At 38.9% G+C, this 14,005-nt stretch overlaps 1 protein-coding gene across 2 annotated transcripts in view; it reads right to left on the minus strand.

Moving 5' to 3' along the window:
• Positions 1-9: 9 nt before the first annotated feature.
• The window catches only part of SIM2 (SIM bHLH transcription factor 2), a 64,360-nt gene continuing 50,364 nt past the window's right edge, over positions 10-14,005 (minus strand). For both annotated transcript variants that reach the window (XM_082058728.1, XM_082058729.1), the window contains exons 9-11: positions 12,320-12,488; positions 10,777-11,185; positions 10-4,234 (exon numbers count right to left, since the gene is read on the minus strand). In XM_082058728.1, the coding sequence (XP_081914854.1) occupies positions 3,507-4,234; positions 10,777-11,185; positions 12,320-12,488 (1,306 nt within the window). In that variant the 3' untranslated portion in view covers positions 10-3,506. The remainder of the gene's footprint in view (positions 4,235-10,776; positions 11,186-12,319; positions 12,489-14,005) is intronic.

Raw genomic sequence — 14,005 nt, forward strand, 5'->3', positions numbered from 1 at the left:
TTTCACCTACATTTGCCAAATAGCTTTTATCTGCATCATATAAAAAAAGCAAAATCTAATGTTCAGGAAAAAAATGGAATAATAAAATTTTCTCTGTGTTGTTTTTGAAGTATGACTGAAATGCTGAAAAAATACTTGGTGTCCTGTCTTGTGATTTTTAGAGAAATACTGGTATTCTGGCAGGTTTCCCATTCATTTGCACTTCATCTCAGTGATGTATTCTCCAGTTTTACCCCTATTGTCCGCTGTGCTTAATTTCATTCAATTACTTCGATACCCTTTTTCAAATGACAGGGCTACTGTGACCTGAAGAGAAGTCTGTTCCCTTATCACCTTATTTACATTGTAGTGTTTCTGTAGTGTTCTGTTATTGATGGGACAAAAAATTTGAGACCTCAGTATGGGATTAATGTTTTGGTAAAATATTCCCCCTCCTGCTCTCCTTCTCTCTCACATTCTCCATGTAATTTCCTTGTCAGGTCTGAACTCCCCTAAGAGTTAAAATCCTATCAAGTCGCATGACAAAGGTATCTGTAGTCACTCAAACATGTACAGTAGAGAGAAATGAGGTTATTTTTCACAATATATTCCAATTCACACTCCCTTTCTGTGACCTTTTTTATTTCAGTTATTAAAAACACTGCCACTGTCAATGGCTGTGCTGCAAGCTGCAGTACGAGTGTGCTATGAACATCTGTAGCTTAACTGACTAAAAGTCATATTTTTCTCTCAATATAATTTGCTCACATTCCAGATGTGAATGTGCATTTGCTGTTTCTGCTTTGGAATGGCGGGAAACATGTTTCACACATTTGCTTTTTTAATCACAGCTTTTTCCTAAACTTAGCCTGTATTATCATATGTGAATGCATAATTGAGTCATTATTGCCTAACAGAGGAAGTTCATGTACCTGAATATCATATACTGCAAAAACATCTGCGTGAGAATGATGGAACACCTCCTCTGCTCGGGCTCATTGAATAAGGCCTGGAAGTGTGAATAACAAGGTAGACACTGGAAAAATATTTTGTGGTATTTTACTGAAAAATGTCAATGGCTTTTTTTTAACCAAAGCCTAATTTGTACGTTCCTGAAAACATGTTTTTATAGTGAGAAGTACTTACAAGAACAGAAAAATGCACCAGATTGACTTTGTGTGCTGCAGTGCCACTAATGAGGTACAGAGAAATGTGTAGTATGAGAGTTGTGCATCAGGTTTCTTTTTAATGATGCAAACAATGTCAGTTACTCCTTTATAGGGCATGGTTTTAATTTAGCAAAATTAACATACAAGCCTTAGCATAATTGTACCATGATTGTACCTTTCAAGGGCCCATTTAATAGTAATGCTGGCTGGGAGGGCTGTTAACTAAAGCCGCTGTAAAACCACCTTGTGTCTCATCACTTCAATTTATAAAGTCAGAACATCAGCAATCTTCACTCATAATGCTTCTGTAGACTTGCTCACTTCTCTGGCTTTAGAGGAACCAAGGAGTGCAGCTATACTGAGGGACTGAATATGCTGGTTTGGTTCTGCACTTTTTTTTTAAAGTCAGTATTCTGGTAATGGCTGATTAGGTATTTTATGCTATATTTATCACAGAAGATACTTTTCATACTTTTTTAGCAAATGAAGTGAGACAACTGTCCTCTTCCAAGTGAACATCAATTTATCTTCATAATAAAGCCTCCTCTGTTAACCTTTTATTAGGAAGCACTAAAAATACTGAAGATTGTTTTCAAATATATGTTTTTAAAGTATTTTGTGTACTCAGAGCACTGGAACAGGCTGCCCAGGGAGGCTGTGGAGTCTTTTTCTCTGGAGACATTCAAAACCCGCCTGGACACATCCCTGTGTAGCCTCATCTGGGTGTTCCTGCTCCAGCAGGGGGATTGGATTAGGTGATCTTTTGAGGTCCCTTCCAATCTCTAACATTCTGTGATTCTGTGGTACAAGGAGGTGACTGAATATTATTGTTGCATATAAAAGATTGAGAACATGTAATTTTAAAAATGTGTATTTCATTACATTTTAATCTGAGAAGGTGCAATCCATGAGCATTTTTCCATATTGCACAAGCCAGGTAAGCATTTTCTTTAGCGAAGGTCTCCTTAGAGAGAGTCTGATAAGAGAAAGAAAGGTTTGAAAATGTAAACTAATCTTGAATTGGGCTGAGGAATATAGCTAAGTATAGCTGGCTCTGATGTCCAACCTTTATCGTTGATATTTACAGTGATTATTTAGGGATCCATTTGTTGTTTTATCAAGAGCACACAAAGGCAATTTGGGAAAGTGGTTGAAAAACAAAGTGGACTGACTACTGTCAATGAAACACAAATCCCTACGTCTCCTTGTTTGTAAGCTTCCCAAAGAAGTAAAAAAAGGGGGAAAATCTCTCCCTAATAGGCTGGGCAAAATGTAGATGTGTGCTGTATTCTTTTTGCTGCGACAGTTTATTACAAATCAAATATTAATCTTACCTTTGTGTTGACAATGAGATTTATGCTTAAGGGAGTTCAGTGTGTTAAAAGCTGAACCTTTCAAACTTCAGAAGGCTACTGGTAAGTTTAAAATAAAGCATAAATGTCCATTATTCCCTTGACTATAAAGAAAGCATTTCTGGTGCTATTAAGACATATTTTTGACTAGCTGGTTTGGAAGTCTGCACAGCCTTCTCCCAGAATACTCAGTGAAACGCACTTTTTAGAAGTTTCTTTTTCTCATTACAACATTTCATAAGGAGTAATCTGTAGTTCCCACTATATGATTTGTCCCAATTTGCCATGACAAGACCTGTAACCCTTTAATACACGTCTTTGTATGTACTAATTTGTCATATCGTTCCTTGTTGAGTTAAGTGGTGGTGGTAACAATCTCAGAACACTGAAATCTATGTTAACTAAATCAAATCTGGATTTGATTTATTTAGTTAAAAATCTTCTGGATAATTAATAAATAAGCTTTTTCCAAACAGAGTTCTGTTTAGTTAGTACAGCTGTATTATGGATACTAAAAATCACCACTCTTTAAACAAAGTTCATTTTTCAAGGTGTTTAACACCTGGATGGAGAGTTGATGCAAGGTTTCACACAGTTTGTCAAAAATACCTAAACTAGAGTGTATAGTTAATGATTGATAAAAAAATTTTGAATGTATTTCAAGAAGGAGGGATTAAGGAAAAAAATGTTCTTCATATAAATCTCTGCATATAACACCTATCATTTAATTTTGTTGCACACTATAAAATAACAAAAATAAGATCTGTAACATGTCTTCTCACTGGCACCAGAGCTTAATCTGTGACAACGAAGCATGGAAGCTAGATGTAGGGGTTTTTCCTGACCTTGAAGGTACTTTTGTTACACGTGGCTTGCCGGTAACACACGAGTCTGTCCCTCATTGACCCTCAGCTATGCTCAGTAAATGAAACCATGTTCTCTCATGCTTTTTGCAAATCATCACACTTTGGCTTCTTAATTAAGTGTAAATACTCCTCTGTTACCGTCACCTTCCATTGGCTATTATTACAGAAGTTCCAATATAATGGGGTAGTGCAGATTCCTTGTGGGTTTCTGGAGAAGAAGTTGATGAGGGGCTTTGGTTTTTGTAAATAAATGTATTTACTTCCTCAGAGTTGTATCCGTAATTTTCTCCTACATGTCCTGTCGCTGTACATGATGAAGTTTGAAATGTACCATGTTTGGCTAAAACATGGTGATAATTTAGAAGCACAAATGGAACTTGTCCAGAAGGTCTCGCTTCCATCACACGTTCGCTTTCAGAGTCATGATTGAGCTTCACAGTCATTCTCTCATCACTGTCCAGTTCATCTAGATTTGAAGCATGGTGACTGATATGCCCATATTTGGGTTCCTTCATACAAATCCTTCTTGTTTGCTCATATACTGAGGGCATTGGCAAGAGATGACTTAGTTGTCCTATAGCTTTGGACTGGAAACATTCTGATTTTGGCAGCAAGGAGTTGGCTATTGAGTTTGAAAAAGAACTTTCATTAATGCTCATTTTTTCTTGTAGTTCTCTGTTAAAAGCTAATTTGTTTTCTTCTTTAATGAGGTGGTGAGGTGGCTGAATCCTGTTTTCTATTTTGTTGGATTTCATGATGCCGGAATCATAAATCTCTTCTTTGTATCTGCTGCCTGGCATGGACGCTGTGCAGCTTGTAAAGTTGTCAGACAGAACATCTTGGCTGTATCTTCTGTTTGGTACGGGCACTTGCAGAAAAGAGAAAACATGTTAATTACTGACAATGAGCTCAAATAATAGTTAGACTATAACACATTTTATGACCGAACCTTAATACCCGCTTGGTTTGGGCCAGATCCAAGTCCCACTGAAGACATCAGAGACATTCCCATTTGCTTCAGTGGCTTGGATAATTCTCTTTAAGACATTATTGAAAAATGAAAAAAAAAAAACGAACCCAACCCATTCCGAAGGACCGACAGTGTTGAACAATTCTGAGAAGTTTTTCCATGTGAAATGCCCATTTGTTTATTTGACTGAATAATTACAAATCACTGTCATTATTAATATAATCCTGTTTGAAAAACTAGCATCAGATATTAAAAATATCTGTTGAAAAGCAACAGAAACACTTCTTGAGTAATGCTGTCTCTCTGCTTTTAAGGTAATATATAATAAAGATGTATGTCTAACATAAATGTAATTTACAACATACACTGAGAATATTCGTTTGAATGTGGGAGTACTAAACTGGGTATGCATGGAAAATCAAAAGCTAGGTTCTTAAGTTTTGAAGAGAATATGAACCTAGGATTTCTAGTCAGGCTTTTTCTCTAAAATATACTAAGTAATCTTAATTTTATCTTAAGTTTCTGCATGTTAGGTGAAGTCTTGAAGTTGTCATCTGTTGTCATCTTCTGCTTGGCTTATACAGCTTTTCCATTTTGTACACTCCTATCTACAAATGGTAAGAGAAAATCCACTGGTTTACTCCCGTGCAGTATGGCTAAATTTAGGCGAGTTCTGATTTTTTCTGCTGTCTTGTATGAACGGTTTGACAGTTATACTACTCCTCCAAGGCATATTTGAAAGATTTATGTTAACGGTTAAATGAGGCACTTCCCAAATTTCTCACATTAAACCTAAACTCTATTTTGTGTTATGCTCACTGAAAGCCCTGGAAACCTTAGTACCTTTTGTAAAAGGGATTTTCTGTTTTTCTAAAAAGTTTATTCAACATCTTAAAAAGTTTTGGAGTTCTCCTGTAGTGGTTGCTGATGTAACTGTACTCACTAATAATTAAATATTCCCTGTGCTATAGTAGACTGGCAAAGCCTTCATGTATAACAGAGGAAGCAGAAATAGCTCAATTGTACCTTTTTTTTGTATGCACAGATTCATTAATTTCAGAGGGAGTTGCACCACATAATTAACACCAGAATTTAAACAGGAATCTGGATCTAATTTTTTCCTTGATCAACCTACCACCCTCCTAGAAATAACAACCTTTCAAGTTATTCTTTTTTATTTCCATGTATATATTTTGTACCAAGAAGTATATGCAGATCTAAGTAAAATGAATTCTCATCAGCTGTTGAAAAATGACCCTCTTAGATCACAAATCAAAACAGGGATTCAGCCACATGCTTGAGTGTGACTTAGAAATTTCGCCACTGTAATTATACTACTATAATTTTAACTCTACCTTTGGCATTCTTACTTTGAAATAAGTATCTGTGTTGAGAGTTACTGACATATATAGCTCATTTGGTTGATCTAATCTGATACACTGGGTTTAGTGGTTTTCCCACTCGACAATCCACAGGAGTGATGGGCTTGTTCTTTCAGTGCAGCATGGACTATTGTTACTCTATGACACTAATCTCTGAATGTAAGATTGTCCTTTTTCATTTTTAGAGCCCACGCTTGTGAGGATCTGAAGCATCACAGCTACCAGCTGGCCTCTGTCTTGTTATCTTAGTTTTGGTAAACTCAAATTCTGCTGGGCTGATGGCTGCCTTCTTGGTACCAAGAGGTAATTTGAATACTTGGAGATTTACAGGATATTATCCATTTTGTTCTATCCTGTTTATCAAACATGGTTTTCATCTCTTTTGCTGACAAAGAAGGTAAGGGTCTGATTAATTGTTTGCAGGCTTCCATTAAAGTTGTCAGCACATTTGTGGAGTTAGAGCAGTTAAGCAAGTCATGTCTGCAGTGCAACAGAGCACGATAGGTTTTGGCTGCTCACATCCAGAACAGTTACTGGAGTTAGCCTTAAACCTTCTTGTGTCTTCCTTTGCAGACAAAAACCCAAGTGCACCTTGGGAAAGAGTTTTTTTCATACAGAAGTTAATAGCTGACTGGCTGCTCTGTGCTGCTGTAGAAGGGCAGCGCCCTAGGATTGCTTCCACCCATCTGGCACGTGGGCAGCTGCTGGAGCACCTGCCTCAGCAGGCACCTGGGGCTCCCGTGCATTCTGCACTTCTCCAGCACTGAAGACACTTTATGGTTGTTGACGTCAGTGCATTAATTTGGGATGCTTTCCAGACCACTTTTCTGCCAGAGCAACTCATCTATGCTAAGTGAGGTAGATACACTCCACATATAAGGTTGTATATCATACCAGAGTGATAGGAGCTTTCTGGGAGGCCCTTTGTACCTGCTTACACTGCCTCTGTCCATAGCAGCCTACAACTGCAACAGTGAACTCAGTCTTTCAGGCCTCATGTCTCTGTTAATTCTTTCCAAGTCGCTCTACCTTTCTGCTGGCGCACAGGGGGCAGCTTGGTCAAGTTGGGGGAAAACCTGGAGATAAGAACCCCAACAGCAGACAGTCTGCTCAGACTTCAGCATCCATCCATCCAAGTGGGAACAGGAAAGCTACTCTACCAGGTATTGGTGTAAAACATATCGTGTTTATTCATAGTTACAGTATACTAGTGTGATCTTTCCCTTGTCAAATGTGGTGTTGCAGTGAGGAGCATTCCCTCATCTCCTTTACATAGTGCGGTAAAAGATCAGATGGTGCTCTGTAGGGAAAGATGCTTGCAGAAAAGGTATTTCATTCACAAACATTCCTTTCTCTACCAAGATGTTAGTAGTTTAGAGACGCTCCTTGTTCTCTCATTGCCCCTGTCTATTTCAGTCAAAATGAAAGAAAGGCATCTTGGAATCAGGTTAAAGCAAATAAAGACTGGAAGTCAGCATTGGTCTTCCTGCAAAAGGTACGCAGCTCTTATCAGCAGAGTTTCGCATCCTATCTGTGAAAAACCTTCTTTGGGCTGAAGGCCTCTTTGTGCATGCTTTGCCTTGTGTAATTTTTCTTGGGCTTTCTGACCTACACTAGTCTCAGAAGCGTGTACTCTATGTTTCAAAAAGACAAGATGCCAACACTTGAATGTTGACATGTAGCCCATGATGTTTCAGTGTGTTTCCTAATCCTTTGTACAAGACAGCCTTCAGAGAAAAGGAGCAACTACTCAACCACTCTGGAGTTTTGCTGAAGATGAATGAGTAGAGCTGCTGTACTGATCAGGTCACACACTCCTGTGTCACAAAGGCATGCTGGTATTCATCATGTCGAACAAGGTGAAGAAGCAACATATCTTAATACTGTCCATACCTATGAAAAAGACATTTTTGAGATCAGCTCAATACCCATGCTGTCTCCTGGCCTGAACCCTAATTGCAAATGATCTGAGGCATGGCTTGATGTTGTAGTTACTATGTTCTCCATTTTTCTCCCTCCAAAAACAATAGCAGGACAACATGATCTTCAAGACCTCTTTGCCATTAGTGAAATACACTTTTCAAAGAAGATGTCCTGTATTTCTTCCAGTAGCCATAGGCTAAACCTGGGGAGTTGGATTCAGGGAGGAAGATAACCAAGAGCTTTTTCACAGATTTTCTTAGTATTCTTCATCATTTCCTGAGTTTTGGCATGATTAGTGGCACTAAGCTTCACACAGCTAGTACAGACTGGCCGACAGAATAACTTAGTGACAAGTGGGTGCTGTGGTAGCCATAGTAGCAATGTGTCCATTCAAGTGTACGAAAGAAAAGTCCCTGACTAGGAAGATGGTTGCCTTCTCTGAAGTTTCTTTTCTGATGACTAGGCCAGCTGAAAAAAAAAAACAAACAAAACTGGAAGAAGCTTTGAAACTAGATTCTGAGGCAGCAGCATCTGATTTGCAGGCAATTTTATCTGCTACGTGCTTTTCCAGAGCTTTGATGGCTTGGCATGATCATCTTAAAATCTCTGATCTCTCCAAAAGAAGCTATTTTCCATAGAGAAAAATGTCTCTGGTCTACAGCATTTTTGGCAGATGCCTCTATGGATGTGAGGCCTAGCATCCAACCCGGTTGCCAGATGTCATATTTGGCATTGCCTTTGGATTGAAAATAATGACGCTGAGCAGATCCTCTCTGCTTTGAAGCTTACTGGCTGTCAGTTTTTCAGTGAACTGCTGGAAAAAGCAGCGGTTGACAACGTAAGGAAGATCAGATGCCCCTTTCAATTCAAAGCAAAAAATCACTTCCAAAGGTTCAGATTTCTCTCCTGTCACCAGCCTCAGCGAAAGTACAACAGGGCTAATTCTACCTCAAAAGGAAACAAACTCTGGAACAACTAGACATAAATCCTCTTTGCAGCAGAGTCTACATTTTTCTTTCCCCTTTTATAACACTATGTGTGAACTCAAGCAATGATCTCTGACCAGGCCTGAGTTTGACCATATTCTTTTTTCCTTCCTAAAGCATACAATTTTAAGTGCCTTTGCAGAGGATTAATTGTACCAATTCAGTTTTCATCAAATGCCCAATAGCTAAACATCCATTAAAATGCAGCTGTGCTCAAAAGAGAACCCACGTATTCCAACTTAAGCAACAAAATCTTAAGTAGACGTAGAACCAGAGGTAACAACTGCTGGTATCACAGCTCCATTTTCCTGACCATAAAAATTGGTGAAGGTGTGCATGCATGGTGAAATTGAAAAATACCAGCAGATGCTTGCAGGTTTTTTTAGAAGATTTTTTAACAGAATTCCTGTGGAATCCTTCTGATTTTATATATTTACTAGGAGTTATCTGTCCATATCAACCAAGTGATGGTAAATTGCTTGGCTGCTGCTATGCTCACTGGGCTTTCTGGCAAATTTTATGGCCATGGTCAATTTTACAGGGTTTCCCTGAACAGGCTGTTTTTTCCATATCTATTCTCAGTTCTGATGGCACCCTCTGACCAGCAAGGGGTGGATCTACTTTCTCGGTCTGTCTCGCAGTATCTGTTCCCCCAGAAGCCGAGAACAAAAGCTAATCTGGCTTCTGTACACCTACAATAGCTCTGTTGCTGCAGACACATTGGGAGTCTGCAAGATTTACTTCAATCCTTATCCTTTAAAGATGTAGCTATTTTTTTTTCCTTTTCCAGAAAGATACACCAGCTTTAGAAAGGATAAAACCATTTCTTATTTTTGGTCTAAAGATACTTCTTTTCATACCCTGTCCACAACAGCAACAAAAAGAAGGCAGCATATTAAAGAAGCACGGACTTGGAAAACGCCTTTAACTTGCTCTAGGCTGTAAGAAGAGCTTCAGACTTGCTCATTTTCAACCTAAACACAGAACAGTAAAATAAAATACTACAGTCAGCTAGGTGAGGTCAATCAGCTAGGTGAGGTCAAACAGTCCTGTGAAGGACAACACCCTGTGCAAAAGTTATTTGCTTCTCTGTGGGAGACACATTCAATGTCTGATACTGTCTTCTGTCTGATGTAGCAAGCTCAGCTTTTAACTTCCCCAGGTATTCCCTTCAGATCTAGGTTACCTAATGTCATATCCCTGAGTGAATACATACTTGTTTCTGGTACTCAAGAATCTTGAGCCTATATTTTCTAGCTTTTTTAATTTTAAATTTCCACTACTGGTTCCTCCATCCCATCCTGAATGAAGCTAGAAGAAATAAGTGGTTGCATCTAACTTTATAGCAGTATGTCAACCAGTCAATCATCATGAGTGATTTTTAACTGGTCAAAATGGTGTATGCAGATAGATGTAATATATGTGAGATCTAATGATTAGAGCGTATCTCGAGCTTGTTTACATTTAGTTACTTTATAGCTTTGCAAGGTTATTTCTTATAGTTTGCCACCCCAGAGAAGTCAATGTCTTCAGTGCTTCCTTCAAAGTATTTGAGCCGACCATCTGTATAGAGAGATGGTGCAGTTGATCAGGGAGAAGCACTGAAGACATTTTTAAATAAAGCAGGAAGACAGTTCATTTCATTTACTCTTTCACTGTAGTAATTCTAAGGTAAAGACATTCAGAATGACTTCGTACTCAGAAATGTCAACCTTCGATTTTCACATGGAAATAGATCACATTAATTTTAATTTCTATATGTGAACTGAAGCACATTTGTTTTTTTCTGCTGTCAGCACTGACTTACCTGAGTAATTCTGCTAAATAACTACAATAGTGCAAAACAAGAGGGTAAACTGTGCCAATATTAAAGGAGGTGGTATCTCTACCCTGTTCTAAAAGTGATTCTGGTAAAATCAATTTTTGCTACTGATGCTTTGATAATATTCCTAATCAAGGTTTATGGTAATGGGAAGAGGGATGTACATGTAAATACTATAAACGTAGTGGTTGTTACACTTCACTGTTTCTGATTTTCTGTGTTTCCTAAACACCTTGTAATTCCTGTTTTCAAACTACAATCACAAATCTTGCCCTGACACCCCACAGCTTTTCTTTTGTTTTTTTCTTTTTTCGAAGTGACACCCACCTTCATAACTCTGCGCAAGATTATGTCGGATGATGTTCACTGGCTGATCAGGAAGATTTTTGGACGGTGACTGGCTGTTGGGTACCAAGGAGTTGGCATAATGCCACTGGCATTCTCCATTTGTCTGCAGCGTACTCAAGAAAAATCGAGCCACTTCACAAGGTGCTCCTTGAGGCTGCCCAAACTTTGAAGGCAGCATTTGCTTTTTGCTACTGAAGACATGAGAATCTACTGGGAAGTGTCCATAATGGTAAGAGAAAGGCAAGCTATATGACGGGGCATATAAAAGTTCACTGTTTTCTGAATGGAAGTTTTGTTCTTGAATGGTGGCAGCATTCACTGCAGGGCTGGATCGCCAGTTTCCCACCTGGCTGCATTCCAGTTTGTCTGTTTGAAATGAGCTGTATTGCTGGGGGAAAGAAAAAAAAATGGAGGGGAAGAGAGTTAAATGACTAACTTTTATATGAAACCGCATAATATATCATATAGGCACCCAAAGCTGGGCCTCATTGAACTGCAATCTCCCCGGCTAAAGGGACTGGCTTACCAAAGCATTTAAAGTTCCCTGTCTTCACAGTAACTTTACCTTCACTTAGCATGGGAACAAAAAACTTTTTTGTCATCCTAATGTTAAGGGTTTATTTGATAATTTTGACAGTTGGATTTTAGCTACTAAGTGTAGGCAGCTGTAAATCCCAGAGGGCAGAAGGTGGTTGCTAAGCACTGGAAAGCACTGATAAATTGAGTAGCAGACCATGAATATGACTTTGCCTGTACTGGCATGTCAACCTTTAAAATTGTAGGAAGACAAAATCTGTCCTTTGCATCAGCTTCTATTATAATGATTTTCCCTTCACTCTCTCTCCCACGCCCTTCTCCAGACCCCAAATGCTTTTGGGGCTCTCATTGTTTTGAATGCTAGCTGCATTCACTGCTGTTTTAAAGTAATAGTAGCCCCTTCCAGCAATATGCATTGCAGAGTCTAAGAATGTCTCGTGGTGGTTGTCAGTCTCATCAACGTGGTTTTATGGACAATCTCCATAAGTTGCCTTTCGTATCTGGTTCTAGCTCACCCAGTGACAGTGAGAGATATTCCAAATCCCACGACAGTGGTGTATTTGCTATGATTCATTCTTACGATGCATTCTCCAGCATAAAGACACTACTAATACCTAAGTGACTTTAAGAGCTCTGTCTGTCAATGAGATGTATTCTACACCAGTGCAAATTTTCACAATACAGCTATTCTTAGTACATGTTTTTCTTCTTTTTACTAAGAAATCACAGTGGTTTTGAAGTACTTTACATACTTCAAATCCAAAAAAGTTTTGTGTTTGCATCACTTGACAGAGTTGGTATGTACTACTTGTACTATCCACCCCAAGAACAAAAGGGTCAAATTGTATTCCTACTTACGAGGGCACTCCTGCAGCAGAGCCTACTATAGTCAGTTTTACAGTAAGTTCAGTTCTGGGTGATCTCTATCCTGTCCCAAGCACTCTGCCCGCAATAGTTGGGAAGTAAACTTTGCTCAGAAAGTTACCTGTTGTGGGTAAGGCGTTGTTCTGAGTTTTGCCTTCATTTTATTACTTTTGGGTTTTACTATTTTCCTTGTTTCCTGCGAGGTAGAGACTGAGTTTCTGCATGAAAACTGTGACTTAGAAATGGTAACCTGGTCCAGTGACAGCTGAAGTTCCTTATACTCAATATCTCTGCAAAAGAACAGTCCAATAAATTACATACTCAAATATATTGCACAAATACAAAATAGCTCATTTGAAAATACACGATAGCTTTCACAATGTTTTCATTTTCATTCTTCCAAAATTTTCACTGAGTCCACAGTGCAAGGCTGAGGATGTCAGCAGACAGTGAATTTTGTGGTCTGACCTCATCCCCATGCAAGTCTACCACAAATGTTCCACTGGGAACTGCTTTAACATCTTTGTAGTAAATGTCCTCACTCTCTGAACCTGAGCTGTACCAACTTCTCCTCAGCCACCCATGGCACCTTGCAGTTTCGAATCATGGCCATGTCAGCTGATAGAAAGGCACAGATCAATTCTTCTGTCTCCTCCTCAATCAGGATTTGATCTCTGCCCTGCTTTCACAATTAACCCCAAGGAAAGGAAAACAAACGATGTTCCTCTCCTGTCAACACAATGTGCTTGTGACTAGACCATAGAAGCTGCAATGTTGTTTTTCTCACAGTCTCTAGATTTTCATTTCTGCTCTGCTCTGTTCAGTTTTATCTGCCTCATAGACAAGGCATATTTTTGTATAAAAGAGGAAAAAACCATCAAGAACAGACTGTAGATCATATTTTGAAATGTTAATTGATACAGTTCTGATGATTAAATTATCTCCTCTGGTTTTGTCAGTAGCAACAGTGGAACATATTTTTGAAAGAATAACTAGAAAAAAAAAAAAGATACAAAACCCAAAAAACTACTTCTCTCTCAAAATTCCATCATTTTTTGATGGTGAATAACCTAGAAGTAAATTCAACTCAAGAATATGCTGTTATGTCTCTGGCACAGTGTCCTTTTTACTCAAATCTCTTGCCCCAGTTCATGGGACACAAGGCAGGTTGCTTGAGCAGGTTGCAGGGCTGAGTCTTTCCCTCACACTGCTGTCTCTCACGTGTACAGGAATGAGGGCAGGATTAGCCAGTGTGCCTAGGGCTGGGTGTCTACTTCAAGTAGTTTAAGGAAACACCCTATGGTTTCTCAACACATATACTTTAACCCCCCAAAGTCAGGTATCAGAGACAACACTGTAATATGCAAACGTATGTGATCCTAACACAGACATCATGCAAACGCGTCTTACTTTCAGGCCACATGAGAAATGGACTCGTTTAGACAGAAGAAAAGAGTGTATAGTTCCCTGCTTTTTTACATTATTCAACACAAAGGGTGCCCATGATCACTTTTTTATTTCTCCCCCACAGATGGTCTCTTCAGTCACAGTCTGTTTCACTGTTACTTATCTCTCTTATTGAATATAGATTTCTGTCTCTCTTGGGTTTATATCAAGATAAGAGTTTTGTAATACCTTCATGATTTGAACCAGAATTCATAAACTGCAGGTCCAAACCACCGTTACGTTCACCAGCTCATTGAGACCTACTTGCCATTGAGAGAATGTAGTTTTTTCGTGGACTATCTGTGCAAGCCAAGGCCAGTGGGGGAACCGTTGGTGATTCGCCTGTCCCTGAAAGGGGTAA

This window comes from Streptopelia decaocto, assembly GCF_964273445.1.
Source record: "Streptopelia decaocto genome assembly, chromosome: 1".
Taxonomy (NCBI): Eukaryota; Metazoa; Chordata; class Aves; order Columbiformes; family Columbidae; genus Streptopelia; species Streptopelia decaocto.